This window comes from Choloepus didactylus, chromosome 23, assembly GCF_015220235.1.
Source record: "Choloepus didactylus isolate mChoDid1 chromosome 23, mChoDid1.pri, whole genome shotgun sequence".
NCBI lineage: Eukaryota > Metazoa > Chordata > Mammalia > Pilosa > Megalonychidae > Choloepus > Choloepus didactylus.
The window spans coordinates 29209868-29232399 of NC_051329.1; the positions used below are offsets into that span (position 1 = coordinate 29209868).

Genomic DNA, 22532 nt, shown 5'->3' on the forward strand with positions numbered 1-22532 from the left:
CTCCCTGGCAACGTGGAATATGACTCCCGGGGAGGAATGTGGACCTGGCATCGTGGGACGGAGAACATCTTCTTGACCAAAAGGGGGATGTGAAAGGAAATGAAATAAGCTTCAGTAGCAGAGAGATTCCAAAAGGAGCCGAGAGGTCACTCTGGTGGGCACTCTTACGCACACTTTAGACAACTGTTTTTAGGTTCTGAAGAATTGGGGTAGCTGGTGGTGGATACCTGAAACTATCAAACTACAACCCAGAACCCATGAATCTCGAAGACAGTTGTATAAAAATGTAGCTTATGAGGGGTGACAATGGGATTGGGAAAGCCATAAGGACCACACTCCACTTTGTCTAGTTTATGGATGGATGAGTAGAAAAATAGGGGAAGGAAACAAACAGACAAAGGTACCCAGTGTTCTTTTTTACTTCAATTGCTCTTTTTCACTCTAATTATTATTCTTGTTATTTTTGTGTGTGTGCTAATGAAGGTGTCAGGGATTGATTTAGGTGATGAATGTACAACTATGTAATGGTACTGTGAACAATCGAAAGTAAGATTTGTTTTGTATGAATGCGTGGTATGTGAATATATCTCAATAAAATGAAGATTTAAAAAAAAAAAAACTGAGGGAGAGCTTAAAATATTTTCAGACAGACACTGAGAGAGTTTATGAACAAGATACCTGCTCTACAAGAAATACTAAAGGGAGCACTACGGACAGTAAAGATAGGAGAGAGGTTTGGAGAAGAGTACAGAAATGAAGACTACTGGTAAGGGTAAGGAGAGAGACAGAGAGGAAAAGAATAATAAAATAAAATATGACATATAAAATCCAAAAGACAAAACAGTAGACAGTAGACATTATGTTGAGTGAAATTAGCCCAAAGCAAAAGGACAAATACTATAGGGTCTCACTAACATGAACTAACATTGATGAGTGCACTTTGAAGGTTAAAATTGAGAACAAATAGAATGAAGGTAGAGATCAGGCATTTGATGCTGAAAGAGTACAGTAGGTTCAACAGGGTTGACTGTATAGATCCAGAAATGGACAGCATACTATGTGATGAAAGCACAATATTGTAAGTACTCTGAAAAAAGATGGGTGTGAGTGCAGTTGAAAGAGGAAGGCTAGGGACATGTACGACACCACAAGGAAAGATAGAAGATAAAGATTGGGATTGTATAATGTAGTGAAACCTAGAGTGGTCAATGATGGTGATTAAATGTACAAATATAAGAATATTTGTAAAAGAGGGAGAACAAATGAATGTCAATATTGCAAGGTGTAGAAAATTGGATGGTATAAGGAAAAAACACAATCAATGTAAACTAGATCTATAGTTAATGTAAGATAGTTATTGTAAGATGCTCCCATTAATTGTAACAAAGGCAATATACCAAAGCTAAATGTCTATAAGAGGGGGTTATAAGGGAGTGGTATGGGATTCTTGGCAGTGATGTTATTGTCGGACCTTTTCATTGTATTTTATTTTTATTTTTCTTCTTTTATTTTTTTACTTTTCATTTTCCCCCCGTCTTCCTCTTTCTTTGTGGATAAATGGAATTATCCTCATATAGATTGTGGTGGTGAATGCATAACTAGGTGATTATACTGGGAATCATTCCTTGTTTAGTTAGGATGGATTGTATGGGGTGTGAATGAAACTGTTTAAAAAAGAAACAGAAAAAAAAAAAGTCATTAAGATGTCAATTTTACCCAAACTGATCTATCGAGTCAATGCAACACCAATCAGAATTCCAACAGACTACTTTCAAGAAATGGAGATGTTAATTATCAATTTTATTTGGAAGCATAAGAGGCCTCAAATAGCCAAAAACATCTTGAAAAAGAATGAAGTGTGTGGCATTCCACGTCCTGACTTTAAACCATATTATAAAGCCACAGTGGTCAAAATAGCACAGTTCTGGCATAAAGACAGATGTATTGATGGAACTGAATTGAGAGCTGAGGAACAGACCCTCAGATCTATGGTCAATTGATTTTGATAAGGCTCCAACGTCCACTCCACTGGGACAGAACAGTCTCTTCAATAAATGGTGCTGGGCCTAAGTTACCCCCAGAGAACCTCTTTTGTTGCTCAGATGTGGCGTCTCTCTAAACCAACTCTCAGGTAAACTCACTGCCCTCCCCCCACTACATGGGACATGACTCCCAAGAATGTAAATCTCCCTGGCAACATGGGATATGACTCCCAGGGATGAGCCTGATCCTGGCATTATGGGACTGAGAAAGCCTTCTTGGACCAAAAGGGGGAAGAGAAATGAAATAAAGTTTCAGTGGTTGAGAGCTCTCAAATAGAGTTGACAGGACATTTTAGAGACTCTTATATATTATTTAAATATCCCTTTTTAGTTTTTATTGTATTAGAATAGCTAGAAGGAAATACCTGAAACTGTTGAACTATAATCCAGTAGCCTTGATCCTTGAAGATGATTGCATAACTATGTAGCTTTTATGGTGTGACTGTGTAATTGAGAAAACCTTGTGACCGGTACTCCCTTTATCCAGTGTATGGGCAGATGAGTAAGCAAATAAAGACAAAAATTAAATAACAGGGGGCATAAGGTGTATGGGACATTTTGGGTGTTCTTTTTAATTTTGATTTCTATTCTTATTTTTAATTTTTTTTGGAGTAATGAAAATGTTTTAAAGGTGATTGTGGTGATGAATGTACAACTATATGATGATATCGTGAACCACTGATTATACTCTTGGGCTGATTATCTGGTTATGTGAATGTATCCGTTCCAGTTTGTATATATTATGTCCCCCAGAAAAAGCGATATGCTTTGATGCAATCTTGTGGGGGCAGATGTATTAGTATTGATTAGATTGGAACCTACTGGTTCAGTGTTTCCATGGAGATGTGACTCAATCAACTGTGGGTGAGACCTTTGATTGGATAATTTCCATGGAGGTGCTGCCCCCCCCCCATTCAAGGTGGGTCTTAATTGGATCACTGGAGTACTTCAAAAGAGCCACACAGGCCCAGATGCTTGCTGCAGATGAGAGACAGTTTGAAGATGGCTGTTGAAAGCAGACTTTTGCTCCAGAGAGCTAAGAGAGGACAAATGCCCCAAGAGCAACTGATTGTGACATTATGAAGAACAGCTGCAGCTGAGAGAGGACAAAATGCCTTAAGAGCAACACTTTGGAGAATGCCATTTTGAAACACAACCTGGGAGCAAGCAGACACCAGCCACATGCCTTCCCAGCTAACAAAGGTTTTCCGGATGCCAATGGCCTTTCTCCAGTAAAGGCACCCTCTGTTGATGCTTTACCCTGGACACTTTATGGCCTTAAGATGGTAACTTTGTAACCAAATAAACCCCCTTTATAAAAGCCTATCCATTTCTGGTGTTTTGCAAAGGGGCAGCATTAGCAAACCAGAACAATATCTCAATAAAACTGCATTAAAAATTAAAAAAAATAAATGGTGTTGGGAGAACTGCATATCCATAACTAAAAGAATGATAGTAAGATTGTTGCACACCCTATTCAAAAATTAACTCAAAATGGATCAAAGACCTCAATATAAGAACCAGTACCATAAAACTCCTAGAACAAAATGTAGAGAAGCATCTTCATGATTTAATGAAACATGGTAGTTTCTTAGACCTTACACCCAAAGCACAAGCAACGAAAGAAAAAACAGATAAATGGGAACTCCTCAAAATCAAATTCTTCAGTGCTTCAAAGGACTTTGTCAAAAGGGTGAAAAAGCAATCAATTTAATAGGGGAAAAAGTATTCAGAAAATACATATTGATAAGGGTTTCATATCTAATACATATAAAGAAATCCTACAACTTACCAATTAAAAGACAAAACAACCCCATTAAAAAATGGGCAAAGAACATGAATAGACATTTCTTCAAAGAGGAAATACAGATAGCTAAGAGGCACATGAAGAGATGCTCAACTTCACTAGCTATTAGGGAAATGCAAATCAAAACCACAATGAGATATCATCTCACACCTACCAGGATGGCCGCTATTAAACAAACAGGAAACTACAAGTGTTGGAGAGGATATGGAGAAATAGGAACATTTATTCATTGCTGGTGGGAATGTAAAATGGTACAGCGGCTGTGACCTGACAATCCCACTATTTGGGATATTCCTGGAAGATCTGAAAGCAGGGTCGGGAACAGACATTTGGACACTGATGTTCATAGAGGCACTGTTCTCAATCGCAAAGAAGTGGAAACAACCCAAGTGTTCCTCAACAGATGAATGGATAAACAAAATGTGGTATATACATATGATGGAATATCATTCAGCAGTAAGAAGAAATGAAGTCCTGAAGCATGTGATAACATGGAAGAACAGTGACGACATTATATTAAGTGAAATAAGTCAGACACAAAAGTATAAGAATTTTATGATCTCACTGATATGAACTAATTATAATATGTAAACTTGACATAAAATTCAGAATATATTTCATGTCTATGAAATAAATATATTTCATAGACATTATAATAGAGTATAGGTTACCAAGATATAGAGTAATGCTAAAGAATGGGGAGTGGTTGCTTAATACGGGCAGAATGTTTCACTAGGGTGAACTTAAATGTTTGGAAGTGGATAGAGGTGATGGTAGCAAGTTATTGTGAGAAGAATTAACAGGGCTGAATGTTGTGTGAGTGTGGTGGGAAGGGGAAATTTAGAGTCATGTATGTCACCAGAAGGAAAGTTGGAGGTTAAAACATGGGAATTTATAACACAGTGAATTTTTGTGGACAATGTCTGTGATTAACTGTACAATAGAAAAAATATAAATATATTTATAATATAAACATTAACTATACAATATAAAAAAGCTCTTTCATGAAGTAGAACAAATGTACATCACTATTCTAAGGACTTAATAATTGAGGGGTATATGGGAAAAAAACTGTACCTATTGCAGACTAAGGACTATAGTTAACAGTAATATATTAATACTCTTTCATCAACAGTAACAAATGTACCACATCAATTCTATGGGTCAATAATATGGGAGAATAGGAGTATCGGAGGATTCGAGTTTTCTTTTTTCTTTTTATTTCTTTTCTGGAGTAATGAAAATGTTCTAAATTTAATCACGGGGCTACATGTACAACTATGTGATGATACTGTGAACCAGTGATTGTATACTTCAGATGGTTTCTATGCTGTATGAATATATATCAATAAAATTTTGCATTTAAAAAAAAAAAGGGGGCGGAGGTGCTCTTGCAACAAATTGCTTGACTGGTTTTTATACTGCCAGGTCTCCATTTCACACTTACATATCTTTTTTAGCTTAAAGGGATAAAGAAAGATGTTGAACATGAAACTGTACTCCAGTCTCAAATCATATCTAAACCTACATGCATATCATGGTACATTATGAATTAAGAATTGCCAGAACTGATACACACCTGAGGACTACTTGCATATCTGAGTAAGCATAACCAGATTTCCAGCACAGCTTTATGCTATCTAACACACTGAACTCAGCTGTCCATGCCACTGAAGGACACAGATATTTCTCATTCAAAAGCACATTTCCTAATACAGACAATATGTTTGCCACTGCTATACAGGAAACCTAGGACCCTTCCCTGCTCACCCAGAAAAGTCCAAGTAATAACTATGTTAACTAATAATTACATTTTTCCCCCAAGGCATAAAATCCTTACAATTAAGAATGAAGCTAGCAGCCGACAGCATGCCCCCAAATCACCATACTACTTCTGATTCACGTGCTCACCTACTATCCTGCGCACCAGGGAAGGCCGGTCTGTATCCAACTCTTTCTTTAGACTTTCCACTGGAGAGCTCCGTTCTGAAGCTGGGTAGAGAGAGGCATGCCACTTCTCAGGGTCCCAGACGCCATCGCTACACATCAAAAGGCACCAACAGTCAGCACTTGCACCCATGAACCACATATGTAGCTTAATTCTAAACCTCATCAGGTAAAACTGTTATGGAAGTCTCTTTCCAATATAATATTTGATGGTTGCCTTCATCTTAATATGAAAACAAAAACCACCTATTAATTCAATAATACCTTTATTGTTCACATAACACCAATATTTACTAGAACACCAGAGGTCTGTGCATGAATGAAACGTTCAGACCACAAAGCTTGGGGTACATATAGATCACTGTAACCCCACTTGTCCTACAAGAAGAAGACATTCCATTAATACTGAATATTCAGTTTACTGAAGATCTTCTCACCAGAAACAGATCCTATAACGTTGTGGTACATCTCCAGAATTTTGGTTTTTCGGAAACAGGATGGATAGCTCTTAAAAGACTATAATTTGTGGTTTGGATTCTATTCTGTTATTCACTCACTGACAATGGCAGATTGTGTGCAGAGGAGAAGCTTTGAGGTCCAACAACCTGGAATCAAATTCTAGCCCTGCTACTCTTCATCGGGGACATCCTGGACAAGCTACTGAGCTACATCCTTCAGATGTCTGCAGAGAGGACTTTCCCAAATCAGACTAGTCTTGTCACACACTAGCACCAAACTCTGTACTTGTCCTTCAAAGCTTGTGAGGGTTGTAACGTTAGACTCTTATGAGTATTTGATTGTATCCTCCACAAAGGCAGGGAGTATTTTGATAGCACCAGGCATAGCGTTTGCCATACAGCAGGTACTGAATGAACATATCTTGAATAAATGATTAAATCTCTTAGCCTCAAACTCCTTATCATTAAAGGTATTAGCTACCTCATAGGGTGGTTGTGAGGATTACTTGGAGTTTATGAGCTCAACAAATTTTAGTTCTCTGAGACAAGAGAAAGAGCAGAATAAAAAACTCCTTTTTTTTTTTTAGTTTAACTACTATTATGAGGCACTGTGTTATCCACTTTGAAATAAAAGCTAGTATATCTGCCCTGACAACTTTATTTTATGCTGAGAAGAAACAGAACTTAACAAAAAAATTCAACTTGAAGCCTAAGAAGTCTTTATAGCTTTAAAGAAAAAGCCAGCTTGTCCTGAGACTTATGAAAAATTCTAAGCAATTAACATAGTCATTATTCAAGTATATCTTCACCAGAGGAAAGTGGTCGGTGAGATGTCCAGGCTTAACCAGCCTTCTGAATAGTCTATATACAAATTAAGAAGTCCTATTCAAGAAATTAAGCATAACAGATGCTTCATACATTAAAAATGTGGGCCAATATAAACTATCTACTTTGACATTTAAGAGATGACTAAGAAGTCTAACATAGAGTCATTCTGATGGTGATTTTCAGATCATTTTTAACCATAGTCTTCTCAAACCAATTCTTTCCATCTCTTAAAATGATATGGAAGATACTAAAAAAAAAGGTCACCTGAACGGCTGAATGTTTCTGGTTTTGTTTTTGTTTTTGGAGGGGGTGACCTGGGGCAGGCTCTTATGGAAGTACCCTCAAAGCACAGTGGGAAAAACCACTGGTAAAGAAAAAAACACCTTGGTGTGGGCTCTTGGGTTCAAGCCTTAATTCATTTTTCTGGCTATGTGACTTTGACCAAGTCATTTTCTAGTTTTGGTTTCATCACCAGTAATTGAAAGGGAATTGATTCAGTTGTCTTGAGAGTCCCTTGCAGCTCAAATCTTCAGAGCATTGTGAAACTGATGAAAACAATGCAGCAAGGTGCTATTTAGTCATGTTCAGAACTTATTCCCTATATGTCTGTGCAGAGCCCAGTGTCACGAACGCTGATATCTCCCCACCCATAACTACCCAAAAAACCCAAAACAATACAATTCTTAATTTACCAAGTTTGGTCTGCCATGAAGTTAACAAATAGAAACACACACAGCCATTCATACCTGTCATATTTTTCGGAGAGGCATGATGGCCTCTGTTTGGAATGGGGGCGTTCTTTTATATTCAAGAGCTCTTCCTGTAAAAGAGAAATCAGACGGTGATTTTCAAGTCAAATTTCTCAAGCCACACACTTTCAACTGATTTTTGTGCTGAGCAATTCTGGGTGTGTTTCACACAGTTCATTTATTTATACCTTAACTTGTTCCATTTGAAAAACTAGAGTCAGATCAAGGCTCTTACAAGGTTAAACAGCATTCTCAATTAACTTAATAGTGATCAGTTTCTTGCTAAAACACATTGTCTCATAAATCACTATTCAATAAGATTATGTTCAGCAACACTGAATGCTCATTAGGGTATGGAAGCTTACATAAAACCTCCAGCTAATCTTATCACTCTTAAGAACCATTAAAGATGTCAATTTACAAGGTGACATTTTTTTTTTAATGTAAAGTTGCAAGAATAAAAATAGCAAACATCATACTTAATGGTAAAAACCTGACAGTTTTCTCCCTATGATCAGGAACAATTCAAGGATGCCCACTTTCTCCATTTCTATTGAACACTGTACTGGAAGTTCTAAGTAGAGCAATTAGACAAGAAATAGAAACAAAAGGCATCCAAATTGGAAAGGTAGATATAAAACTACCTCTATTTGCAGATGACATGATCTTATAAGCAGAAAATCCTAAAAAATCTACAAAAACCATTAGAGCTAATAAACAAATCTAGCAAAATTACAGGATACAAGGTCAACACACAAAAATCAGTTGTGTTTCTATATACTAGCAATGACTGTTCTGAAAAGGAAACTAAGAAAACAATTAAATTCATAATAGCATAAAAAGTAGTACTTAGGAATAAATTTAACCAAGGGTATAAAAGACTTGTACACTGAAAAACTATAGAACACTGTTGAAAGAAATTAAAGAAAAATTAATTAAATGGAAAGATATCTGTATTCATAGATTGGAAGACTTAATATTATTAAGATGGCAGTAGTATCCAAAGCAATCTACAGATTCAAATGGAAAAACCTATCCTAAAATTCATGTAGAGCTGCGAGGGACCCTGAACAACCAAAATAATCTTGAAAGAAAACAAGGTTGGAGCACAAGTCCCTATTTCAAAACCTACCACAAAGCTACACTAGGGGCATAATGACAGACATATAGATAAATGGGATAGAATTGAGGGTCCAGATAAAAGCCCATATAATATCCATGGTCAACTGGTTTTGGACAAGGGTGCCAAGACCAATCAGTGGGGAAAGAATAATCCTCTTCAACATATCGTGCTGGGACAACTCAAAAGCCACATACAATGTACATCACACCCAAAAAATAACTTAATGGATCAAGGAGCGATATAAGAACTAAAATCACAAAACTCTCAGTAGCAAATACAGGGTTAAATTTTCAAGACTTGGATTTGGCAACAGTTTCTTTATTATTATTTTTTTATCTTTATTTTATCACTCATCTACCCAAACACTGGATAAAGGGAATGTTAGTCACAAGGTTTTCATAATCACATGGTCACATGAGAAAAGCTATATAGTTCTACATTCATCATCAAGAATCAAGTCTAATGAATTACAGGTCAACAGTTTCAGGTATTTCCTTCTAGCTATTCCAATACCCTAGAACTAAAAAGGAATATCTACATAATGCATAAGAATAACCTCCAGAATGATCTCTCGACTCTATTTGAAATCTCTTAACCACTGAAGCTTTATTTTGTTTCATTTCTTTCCTCCCTTTTGGTCAAGAGGGCACTCTCTATCCCATGATCCCAGGGCCAGGCTCATCCCTGGGAGTCATTTCCCACATTGCTGGGGAAACTTACACCCCTGGGAGTCATGTCCCACATAAGGGAAAGGGTAGTGAGTTTATCTATAGAGTTGGCTTAGAGACAGTGCCTCTATATGTCCATCAATAATGAGTTGATAAACAAACTGGTATATAAATATGATGCGATATTACGCTGCTGTAAGACAGAATAAAGTCATGATGCATGCAAAACAATGTGGATGAACCTTCAGGACATTATGTTGAGTGGAATTAGCCAAAAACAAAAGGACAAATACTGTATGGTCTCACTAATATGAACTAACTATAATGAGCAAACTCAGAGTTCAAGTTAAGAATAGAGGTTATCAGGAGATAGAAAGAGGGTAGAGATTAGGTATTTGATGCTGAAGGAATACACAATGTTCAACAGAATTGATTGTAAAGATCCAGAAATGGATAGCACAATACTATCTGATGATAGCACAATATTGTAAGTATAATGAACAAAGCTGAGTGAGAATATGGTTGGAAGAGGAAGGCTAGGAGCATGTATGACACCAGAAGGAAAGACAGAGGATAAAAACTGGGACCGTATAACTTAGCAAAACCTAGAGTGGACAATGATGTTGATTAAATGCACAAATATAAGAAAGTTTTTACATGAGGGAGAACAAGTGAATGTCACCATTGCACGGTGTTGAAAATGGGACTGAATATGGAAAAAATACAATCAGTGCAAACTAGGGTCTATAGTTAATGATAACATTGTAGCATGCTTCTGTTAACTGTAACAAAGGCACTACACCAAAGCTAAATGTCAATAAGAGGGGGATATAAAGAAGGCATATGGGATTCTCGTCGTCGTTTCTCCTTTTTATTTTTTTAATCCTTTATTTTTTCCTATTCTTTCTTTGTGGAAGAAATAGTTTCTTAAATATGACACCAAAATCATAAGCAACAAAATTAAAACCTTTTGTGCCTCAAAGGACACCATTAAGAAAGTATAAAGACAACCCATATATTTAGAAATCGTATCTCTGATAAAGATCTAGTATCCAGAATATATGAAGAACTCTTACGACTCAGCAACAATAAGACAAAAACCCAATTTAAAAATGGGCAAGGGACTTGAATAGCTATTTCTTCATAGAAGATAAACAAATGGATAGTGAGCCCATAAAAAAATGCTAAATATCATTAGCTATTAGGAAATGCAAATCAAAATCACAGTGAGATACTTCACATCCACTAAAATGACTATAAAAATAATAAGTTTTAAAAAGGAGACTTAAGTGTTGATGAGGGTATAGAATAACTGGAATCCTCAAAAATTGCTGGTGAGGTATTGTGGAAAAGTTTAGCAGTTTCTCAGAAAGTTAAACATAGAATTACCATAGAACCAGCAAGTCTACTTTCAGGTATATACCCAAAAGAACTGAAAATAGGTGTTCAATAAAAAACTTGTACATGAAAGCAAGCACTTGATTAGAAATATTACACCAATGTCCATAGCAGCACCATTCACAATAGCCAAAAAGTGAAAATAACCTAAATGTCCATCAACTGACCAATGGATAAAAATGTCGTATATCCATACAATGGAATATTATTCAGTCATAAAAATGAATAAAGTACTGATATATGCTACAACATGAACCTTGAAAACATTAAGTGAATGAAGCCAGACACAAAAGGCCATATAATGTATAATTTCATTTATATGATATAACTCAAATAGGCAAATCCATAGACAAAAAAGAGATTAGTGGTTGCCAGGAGCTGTGGGGAGGGGGGAATGGGGAATGACTGCTTAGAAGGTAAGAGGTAAGAGGTCTGCTTTGGGATGATGAAAATGTTCTAGAATGAGACAGTGTTCATGGCTGCACAACACTGTAAATGTATTCAAAGCCACTGAATTGTACACTTTAAAATGGTTAAAATAGTGAATTTAATCATGCAAAAATACAGAGCAGAAAAACACCTGTATAACATTTTATTCACCTGAACTCATCTGTTGTTAACATTTTCTCCCATCTGCTTTATGATTTGCACTCTATATATTTAACATTTCCCCGAACATCTGAGAGTAAATTGCATAAATTGTAGTCCTTGAACCCTCAGTACTTCAGTGCCTACTTCCTAAGAATGATGGTATTCTATTATGGCCTCCTATCAGGTTCCATGAGAGAATTAAGCTCTACAGAAAATTACTTACATGACTGTTTTCTCCACGCTCCCAAGTATTATTCACAATACTTAGCCGGTATTATTCCAATAGACGAAAAGTGGAAACTACTGAAATATCCATCAACTGATGAAAGGTAAACAAAATGTGGCACATCCATACAATGGATTTTTCAATTGTAAACAGGAATGAAGTACTAATACATTCTACAACATAGATGAACCTAGTAAACATTATGAGTGAAAGATACAGTCACAAAGCACCTTAGATGATATGGTTGCATTTATATGAAATGCCCTGGATAGGCAAATTCATAGAGACAAAGTAGTGGCTGCCAATAGGTACGGGGTTTCTTTTGGGGTAAAGAAAATGTTCTGGAATTAAAACTGGTGACAGTTGCACAAGTCTGAATAAGTTTAAAAAACAAAAAGAAAAACAAAAAAATAAAATTCAAATGGTTGAATTTATGCATGTGAATTAAATCTCAGAAAAAGTTATTAAATTGAAAAAAAGGAACTGAAATAACTAGTGGTTATTGTTTTGCTCAGTGTAAATGCTCCTCTTATAGACTTACTGCTGTAATATATACTCAGGTACAAAAAGTCCCTCGGGTTTATAAAAAGATTTTTTTAAATTGTGGTAAATACATAATAAAATTTGCCATTTTGACCATTTAAGTGTACAATTCAGTATAGTTCAATTAATTACATTTTTGATATTGTGCTACCATCACTACCATCCATTATCAAAACCTTTTCAACACTTCAAAAAGAAGCTCTATACCCAGTAAGCAATAACTCCCCATTTCCCTCTACCCACAACCCCTGGCAAACACTAATATTGCAATGTATATATGGATAGACCACATTTTTGTTTAGCCATTCATCTGTCAATGGTCACTTGGGCTAGTCTGAATAATGTTGCTATGGGCATTGCTGTACATGAATCTGAGTCCCTGTTTTCAATTCTTTTGGGTATATGCCTAGGAGTGGGATTGCTGGGTTACATGGTAATGCTATGTTTATCTTTTTGAGGAACTGCCTAACTGTTTTCCAGGTAAAAATGTTTTAGTATTTTTGCCCATATTATTCTAGTTTGTTTCTTTATGCTTGGTATGTTGTTGGTGTGAATAAATTCTCAAGTGACAGCTGTACAAACTTGACAGGCCTGTAAGAGCAGGCAGGAGAGCAGTGAGCCACTTGCATGCTGGCATTAACTGCACCAATGGCTCTACTTAAGCCAAGGTGCACCTCTGACCATGTGCAGTGGCTGAAACACAGCTCAGCTCACCTGTCTGTAGAGGATGAAGGGGCATTTTCTTCATTATTAGGCTGAGAATTGGGTAAAGAAAAAAAAAAACCCATGAATTAAAAAAGTTGCCAGGAATAACTTGAAGCATCTATGTACAACTGTACTTACTATTCTAGAGAGTAGGGCTTCTTAACCATGACCAGTTCCATGGTCTCAAGGAGTACCAGACCCCTCCCGAAACTGTATGCAAAATTATGCATGTGCGCAATTTCTGTAGTGGGAATTCATACCTTCAAAAGATCTCCAATGGACCCCAAGAGGTTAAGAATATTTTAGATCAAGCACGTTTCTCAAAATATGGCCCAAAGTCCACCTGGATGCTAAGGGAAAAATGAGAGCATGCTTCCTCATTGGGTTCAGAGGGCTAAATTTGCTGTACCCTTCACTGACAATGTCCTAAGATGTATAAGATGGTGTCCTAGCCCAAGAGTAGCCTCCACTCAAGTGGCAAGGAGAGAAACCACAAGCTAAGTCCTCTTGGGTACGTGAGGAGAGAAACCACAAGCTAAGTCCTCTTGGGCACGTATACAAAGGTCTTCTAAAACTGTCCACAGAACCCTTCTTGTGTGCAGGCTCAGTACCCATCATAAGCAAATGGCTCTTGTCCCTACCCCGACAGGTCTTCCAATCTCTCAAGAGATGTGTTCTTAAACTTGCCACTCAACAAGAGTCCTTAATACCAATTATTCCTGGAATCCCTTTGGGATATTTTCAAAGAAACCTCAGTTTGGCAAGTCAAAATACTTGGAAAGTGCCCACTCTTAACCCCGAGTGTCTCCTCTCTATGAATATTTTAGGTGGGAATGTGAGATTACCCTTTTGCAGAGTCCTAAGAACCCAAAGAAACTTTTTGTGATAAGAACAAATTTACTGAAATTATTATCTAGTCATTAGAAGAGTTAAAACATGAGACATCACTCCTTACACAGGTTACTAAAACCTGACCAGGCAAGAACAAGCTGCTAATTGCTCAAGAGACACACACCCAAGGAAATATAAATGCATTTTCTAAGTTGCAGTGACCTTCCCTTAAAAAAGTTCATCAAGCCTCCCAAAAACATCTATTTGGGAGTTACTAATATGGACACACACTTTCTTAGTGATCAGTACTAAAGCAGAAAGCAAAGAATTTGAATAGAAGCTGAAGACAAGTGATTAGAAGTCTCATCCAGTTTCCTTCTGCAGAAATTCCATGCAGAAGCAACTATGCATTCTGACATCACAGAAGGATTTCACACAAGTCACTGATAGAAGGGGATAAAAGGGGAAATAATTCTTTACCTTTGTGAGCTGATTTCAATTCATAAATAGTAAAAAGCTCAGTTTTTTTTTAATTAAGGTAGAATTTTTATAAAAATTCAAAGTTTTATCTTCATTATCACAGCCAAAGCACTCTAGAAGTGTCCCAGTAACCTACCTGTGTGTATGTGGCTCTCTCCAAAGGTGAATGTCTCAACAGCATTAGGTTGGGTCTGTCTATGACCTCCTCCCCCAGTCTCCAACCTCCACATACCTACTAGAATAGAGACTGGCCCATCAGGCTCACAATTAGTTGCTCAACTGACCTGATATTTAATTCTACAGAGTCATGTAACTTTTTAAAAGAGTAGGAAACCTTTAATGGATCACCATGGGGTAACAGCATCCATATTTGGTACCCAGGGCAACACAGGGAATATACAGGATATATTACACAGGCACCCATTCGTGAGTTTGCTGCTTAAAGGGGGACCGTTTAGAATAGTTCTTGCAACTGTTTAAACCAGATCATATCAGAGTTGATAAACAGAACTTCAGCACCTGGACTCACCCAAGCATGTAAGGGTAGCTGATTTGATGCAAAAACTTTCTTCTTTTGAAAGAATTATTTGAAACTGAGAAAATGGAAATTGAAAAAACAGGAAAACCTGTTTTTTTTTTTTTTTTTCTATTCATGTTTTTTCGGTTGATCTGACCAAACAGTAACAACAAATCTTGGCTTTTAATGTGTTATACAACTGATAAAAGCAATGTAAAACAGTAAGTTAGCAGGCAGATAAAACCTAGAAAGAAATTTAAAACATAAAAACTATTTTTAGGATGATGGCATTACTTCTTTAATAGGCTTTTCCAGTTTCACTTTTTTTTTTCCCAGTTTCACTTTTAAAATGGTAATGGGTACCTACAAAAAATACAAACTATGACATTTAGAAAATAAACATTTTTACCTAAAGTTGTTGCTTTTTAGTATCTTTTTAGTATTCCCCCCCATCATCCTTACCACATCATAAACAATTTTTAGCATTTACTGTGTGCCAGGCACATTTCTAAGCCCCGAGTATGCATTTTCTCATTTAATTCCCTCAAAAATCCTATGAGGTAGGTACAATTCCACCCACATTTTACAGATAAGGGAAAGGATACGATTCAGAGAAGTTAAGTACAATAGCCAAAGGCTACACAGGTAGGTAAAGGGTAGAGCGGGTTCCTAAGTCAGTCAGTGGGGTCACAGCCTTCGTACTCTCTTTTCCACTGTGAATGAATGGACCTCCTACCCAGTGCTAGGTTTATCCCTGTCCAGTGGGACCACTGGGAACCCTGAGCTAAACTGCCACTTTGGACAGGTTGCCTGTAACCCTCCTTTCATAGCTCCTTCTTGAATTAACAGCCCCTGCGCCACATTTCTATGTTAAAGGATGTAACTATGATCCTTACCCAGCTAAAAGTTCCCACCATGGGTGAGCAGAAGAGGATACTCATGGGGGCAAGGATCCTGCATCCCAGCTTTCCAAGGTGACTTAGAATTTGAACAAGTGGGAAAGAGCAGTCAGGAGTATTCATGGTCTTGCCAGCCAAGGCTCCCTAAGAACTTCCAAGTAGCTAGGTTTTCTGGACAACTGACAAATTTAAGATTGTATAAATGATTTTTCATGCCATAATTCTGCCTCACGCAATATAAACAGCCATCCCTATTGTTATATGACCTTAAAAAGTTTGTAACTAAGCAGGCCACTGAAAAGCCACCTGTTCAAAATTACAACTCAACTCAGTTTATGGGAGATGCATATAAAGTTACCAAAAAAGATGCTTTGTAAAGAAAAACTGACCATCTGACTGATTTTAGCCTAGGATTTAAATGACAATTATTCTTTCCTCAGAGGACTGACTTTAAGTCCCAATAGCTGATTTTTGCCAAGAAGATGGGAAGATTACTCAAATCAGTCCAATTCAGTTGTGTGCCCATTTTCATAATGGTTTCAAAGCTAGGTCCTGCTATGACTATGACCAAATGACCCACCAGTCACTAATTAGGGTGGCTTCCTTTAAAGATTTCTGCAGACACTGATGTCTAGAATGGTGCCAATTCAAAACCAGTCAAGGTAATGAAAAGTATACATGAAGTTAAGCTCAGAAAATCCAACACCTATTCTTCAATGGGTAGATTTAACATGCATTCCTAACTCTGGTCAATATCAATGATGATTTTTCTGAGTGCCTTCAGTTTTTATTCGCTCTGTCCAAACAGCAGGTGACAGCATTTAATAAGGATTCAGCAGCAAAATATAAGTGCCAAGGAGGAACAGCACAAGTTATGTTATGAACTGTGTTCTAAGAAAGTCAGCCTGTTAACACATGGATCTGAATAGGATAGGCCAAAGCATTTCTATTTTGTATTTCAGATAGAAGACATTACGAATAGATTAGCAGGTTCCACACCTCAAAAACTGGTAATCAAGGGCCTCTGATGAAGGTAAGAAAAAGCAGAACACTTACCTAAGTTTTTCACTAATAAGCACCAACTATGTCCACTGATTTCCTAAACCAATGGTTCTCAAACACCAATCAGAATCAAATTGCCCTGGAAGGCTTGTTAAATACAAATTTATGGGTCCCATTCCCATAGTTTCTAATTCAGTAAGTCTGAGATAGGATCTAAGATTTTGTATTTCTAACAAGTTACCAGGGGATACTAATGCTAGTTTGGGGACCAAACTTAACAGGCCGTCTCATCTGGCCAATATGCTTTTTGACTTTCAGTAAACATCCTACATTTACAAAAAATTTCACAAAATATACGAGCTATAAAAATCACCAATGAAAACAGTTTCTTCTACTGCTTCTAGACTGTGAACTTCAAGTGGCAGAAACATCATTAAACGCTATATTTCAATAGTTTCATCTCAGTATATACATGAAGGAGCGGGATGGTTCAAGTATTATTCCAGTTGTGGAACCAACAGACCATGTATTATAGTGCGCGGATGCAGGATTCTTTCAAGCTCTCTTGAAAAGGAGAAAGCCTTAGTTCTTTTCAAGTCCCACGTAAAATGACTAGAGTGTTCACTGTGCTATCTATCCTAAAACTGCCATTAACCTAAATCCTCTTGAATGGGGTAGAAAATGAACCTATTTCCAATTAAATTTGGTAGGAAGACCATTAAATCCAAGTTCCACTGTCATTAACCTAGAAAATGCTCTTCTTAACCATTTTTTTAAAGGCACATTTATCTAAGTACAGCATAATTCTGAGGTCAGGGTATCAAAAATCTTAATCTTTGCTGGGGACATACATAAGTTCTACTCTGAGAGATCAAAAATATATGTCAACATATACTAATCCACAAAGTCATATGGGATCTGAATCAATATTCCTTTCACCTGAAAGTTACTTAGAAGCAAATTCCAGTTTGAACTCTTGGTATTCACATTTCCTAAAATAAGTTTACCACTGCTTTACTAAATCTAGTTAGCATTTAGTCCACCTAGTGAGTGAGAATGGTTCTACCCTTTAGATAATACTAATAGTATGCCTACACAATGTTACTAACTTCCCGAACTATAAAGAAACAGTATTTCATTAGTAACAAAACCTACCTTTGTATAGCGATGATGGGATTTAGAGGCTGGCAGCTTCTTCAGGTCAAGGAAAGCATCTCCATTTTCTGTTTCACCCACACTTCTCCTATCCATGGCTTCTCGGTCTACAATACTTTGCACCTGGAAGATAAAACAGCATGAAACTGTCACTGAGAACACCAAGCTTTCAGAAGCCTTGGTTGTTTAAGGAAATGTTTAATTTTTTAAAAAGGCTAGCTTTAAACAAATAAACCCTCATTCAACCATTACGCTTTAACCAGAACCCACTTGGAAACAGAGCCACTAGTGGTGAGTTCTCTCTCCTGGCATAGTATTCTCAGTCTCAACAGGGTAAGGAAAGCAGAAGCGGAAGGTGCCTAACTCAGGGTATAGTCTTTAGGCAGTTTTAATATAAAGAGAAACCAAGATTAGTTGTTGTCACCCAAGGGGACCTTTTGGACAGTTGTGGGGAAGTTCCTCGGAGTGGAGGCAGGTAGGAGATTGGTTGGGGCTGAGGATCGGGAAATCAGGCTGTTGTAAAGTGCCTGTCACTTGCCAATAGACGGCGGCAGCTGCCCCTTGTTAGCCGGGTGCCAGAGACTGGGCCAGAGCGCCCTTCGCCCGACCGGCTGCACCTGTGGCCATGTCAGGGGCGCCCGCGGCAAGCAAGGGGCAAGAGCCGGCTTCAGCTCCAAGACTCGGCTTCCGTGGCCACGACCCCAACCCCCGGCCCCTTGCTCAGGCCGCGGCCGGGCGGCCACCTCCGGAGGAAAGGCGGGGACGGTACTCACGGAGGGGAGGCGGGCCGGAGGGAGCGGGGAGGCCGAATCCCCCGGCCCGGGCGTCCGGAGCTGGAGCCGGCGCAGGCCCGCCGCGTCCGCCCCGGCGGCTCCGGCCCGGCCAGCCCGCCCGCTGTCCGCCGCCCGCCCCGCTGGCCTCGCGCCCCTGCCCGCCCCCTGCGCGCGCCCCAGCGCCCGCGCTCACGCACGCGACCCCGGGAGAGGCGCGCCCGCGCCCCTGCTGCCCCCGCGGGCCCTGGCGCGCGGCGTCCCGGACCCTGTCGCCGCCGTCCCGCCCTTACTCGGCGCCTCCGTCGCTCGGCGGCCCTTCAGCACGGCCGCCGCTCCCTTCCCCGCCACCCGCGCCGATGCCAGCGCTGCTCCCAGCGGCCTTCGCTCTCGCCCCCCCACCCGCCCGGGCTGTCTCTCCTCAGCCGCCGTAACCGCTGCCCAGCCCACCGCCCCTCCTTCCCGGCTCCCTCCCCCCCCTTAATAACTCCATCCACGCACCCGCGCCCCAGCGCCGCCGCCGCGCGCCCGGATGTGAGGTGGCCGCAGTTGTGCCGGGCGGAAAAGAGAAACACCGTAGCCTGCTCCTCGCATGCCGGTCTCTCCGCGGTTCCGGAGGCGGGGAGGCGGTGGCAGGGAAGTGGCGGCGGCGGCAGGGAGAGGGCGACGGCGAGGACGGCGGAAGTCTGGCCCTCTGCGCACAGGCGGTCGCCGCGGGCAGCCCCGGGGAGGGCGCAGCGTTCCCACGCGCGCGGCAGGGGCGGGGCGAGCGGCGTCTGGGCCGGAGACCTGATACCCTGGCTGGTTGACTCTCCCTGGAAAGCCGCGGAGGGGAGTTCGACCCGAGTCGGCGGCCTGACGCGACCTGACGCGACCTGTGAGCGGGGCTCGCCCGGCGGTCGTTGCGTTTGCACGGCTCACAAGGGTGGAGAACCCCGGGTCTTCGGCAGTAGCAATCTGAGTATAGGACAATCTGGGGGTTTTGGAGCCTTCCAGTCTCGGGCTCGAACTTCAGTTACGTTTCTTGCTAGTGATGCGATTTGGGCAAAGCTCTGCCTTCTCTGTACTTCACTTCCCGTTTCTACGAGGATGAAGGGAGATTACGCGTTGCTACCAATTTGCCACGATTGCTTTTGATAAAATAAGGGTGGCTGACAAATTCTTTGACATGTTTCTTCCCTCTCATACTGAATCCTTTCACAGCTTGCGTGGGAAGAGGAAGTGTAAGTGTGGTTGGGGGAAAACGAGTTGGTGAACGTCAGGCGCTCAGCACTTGCTGCCGAGACTCAGGCTGACAAGGGGCACAGAAATGTAAATATAACCTCCATGCTCTGAGTGTAGTGCAAGGAACGGCCTTACTGGGAAGGAGGGGTCAAGAAAGATTTGACAGAGGAGGTCACATCTGAGCTTGGTCTGCAGGAATATCACGAACCCCTCTTTCTTTCCTGTGCGACCCGCACAGAGTTGATACGTGAGATGATTCAGAGACTTGGAGGGAAACGTAATTTTTCTCTTCGTTTCTCACTTTTTCAGTTGTGAAATGAGGAGGTTGGACATTGAGTGATCACCAAGCTCCCTTCTCTTTGAAGTCTGTGTCTGTCATGAGTCTTGGTAACAGAGGAAGCAATTTTGAAAACGTTTTTCTTTTTTTCCGTAATACTGAATAAAGTATTTCTTATAAATTGTCTTCTCCCTGCAGGAAAGAGTTAAAAGAGGCAAAGGGAAACGTTTGCATCCCAGCTCTGCCACCCCCAAAAGGTTGTGGAGAGTTAGGCAATTTATTTATCCTCAACTTTGGTTTTCTCACCTGTAAAACTGGGAGGAAGATAACTCACTCACAGGGCTGTTGTTAGGATTAAGTGAGATAAGGTGGGTAAAAAAGCCTTTACATAAAACTGGTGGTTTTAAAAAAAAAATTTTTTTTAAGCCTTATACACAGCACAGCACATTGTATGTGATCAAACAATGCTGGTATTTATTATTTAAAAACCAAGCTTCCTTTGGTATACAGGTTATTCCTAAAGCTGGAGTAGACAGTTCTAATCCCCTTGCCATTATGGAGTAATGGAGAAGGGCCATTCTTTGAAAATATTGAAATTCTGGCTCTGCCACTTAAGGTGAAACCTCAGCCAGTCATTTCACCTCTCTGGACCTAAGTTTCCTCATCTGTCAAATATGGACAACCACCTACTTTTCAGGCTTGTAAAGGGAATTAGAGATATATTAAAAAACACTGTTCTGGTTATCTGTTGTTGCATAACAAACCACCCCAAAATTTAGTGGCTTAGACCAGCATTTATTTTGCTCATGAATCTGCAATTTGGGCAGAGTTCACCTGGGAAAGCTCCAATCAGCATCAGGTGGGGCAGCCAAAGGCTGGAGTCTAGAATCATCTGAAGGCTCACTTACTCACATGTTTGGCAGTTGATGCTGGTTGTCAGCTGGGACCACTGGGTCTGTTGGCTGGAACACTCATGCATGGCCTCTCCATGTGGCCTGAGCTTCCTCAGAACATGTTGGCTGGATTCCAAGGGCAAGTATCCAGAGAGAGAGAATGAGAGAGCCAGTTACTTTATTGCCTTTTCTAGCCCAACCTTGAAAGTGACTCAGTGTCTGTCCTGCCACATAACACCTTGTTTCTTAGAAGCAAGTCACTAAGGCTGTCTGTATTCAAGAAGCAAGGAATTAAGACTCCACCTTTTTATGGCAAGAGTGTCAAAATATGTTTTTAAAACTACCACATATCATGCATAAAATCAGGGCTCATGTGTTGTAGCTACCATGCCTTTGGCCTTCAAGATCTCTCCAAGCTAGGACTTACTCTTCCACTAGTCTGTTCTTTAATGCCTTGGGCTCATCTCACTTCTTAACCTTTGAAAGTCCATTTGTTTGACAAAAGAAGACAATTATTACCAAGGTATAAAGGTGATAATTTACTAAGGAAGGGCATTTAAAAACTTCTTTCATCTGTGCCCAGGCAAAAGCTAGAAGCTTGCAAATCCTTGTTTCATTGTAGCTTTTGAATGTTATTCTCCTTGGCAGGAATGATAATTTGTAATTTAAATACTGCCTTTTGCAACTAATAATTTGCAAATTTTATTATGAGGAAACCCCTTTGAGAGAATAAATCAGAGAGAGATGACTTATTCTCTTTCTTCACTAAATATTTACCACATTTTGTTTTAGGTTTGAATTGTTAGCTAAATGGGTACTGTCAGGGGACTCAGTTTTAGTCATTTGGGGAAATCGGCAGTCCAAGAATAGTAGAAAAGCAAATGAAAATATTGGACATCTAGAAAATTACAAGAGCACCTGGGAGAGCACTCAGCCCAGGGTCATTATATTCAGCAGCTTCCGCTCAAAAGATTGAGATTACATCTCAACTACCCTGCACCTCTCTAAATTGATTTTTCCTACACAAAAGTTTTTCTTGCTACAAAGATAATCCCTAGTTCCAAAAAGCCAGGGTTTAGTGAACAGTTTCTCAGCTACGACATCACAGGTAAAGGACTAGAAAGACATTAGAACTTGTTAAGGGACTTCTGGAAGACCACACAGCAAATTACTGGCAAAGCCTAGACCCTTTCTGACACGTATATCTCTGAGTTTACATATTGGGAAGTACTTAATTCAGAGCCTGACACCAAGTAAGTGCTGATGTATTAGCTCTTTTCATATATTGTTATCTTCTAATCTTTCCCAACAGTACTAATTATTTTCATTATAACTCAAGTAGAAATGCCTCTCATAACTTCCTAAATAAGACAAAGCTGAGAGTGATAAATATAGACAG

General features: G+C 39.6%; 1 protein-coding gene across 6 annotated transcripts in view; it reads right to left on the reverse strand.

Annotated features, from left to right (window-relative positions):
* EIF4ENIF1 (eukaryotic translation initiation factor 4E nuclear import factor 1) overlaps positions 1 to 22532 on the reverse strand; it is an 82443-nt gene that overhangs the window by 58585 nt on the left and 1326 nt on the right. For 2 of the 6 annotated variants that reach the window (XM_037817152.1, XM_037817149.1), the window contains exons 2-6: positions 21153 to 21259; positions 19241 to 20432; positions 17970 to 18092; positions 7829 to 7902; positions 5761 to 5888 (exon numbers count right to left, since the gene is read on the reverse strand). In XM_037817152.1, coding sequence (XP_037673080.1) covers positions 5761 to 5888; positions 7829 to 7902; positions 17970 to 18092; positions 19241 to 19333 — 418 coding nt within the window. In that variant the 5' untranslated portion in view covers positions 19334 to 20432; positions 21153 to 21259. Of the gene's footprint in view, positions 1 to 5760; positions 5889 to 7828; positions 7903 to 17969; positions 18093 to 18742; positions 18881 to 19032; positions 19129 to 19240; positions 20433 to 21148; positions 21308 to 22532 lie in introns of those variants that run through there. The other 4 variants (XM_037817150.1, XM_037817151.1, XM_037817153.1 and 1 more) reach the window with 4 other exon arrangements.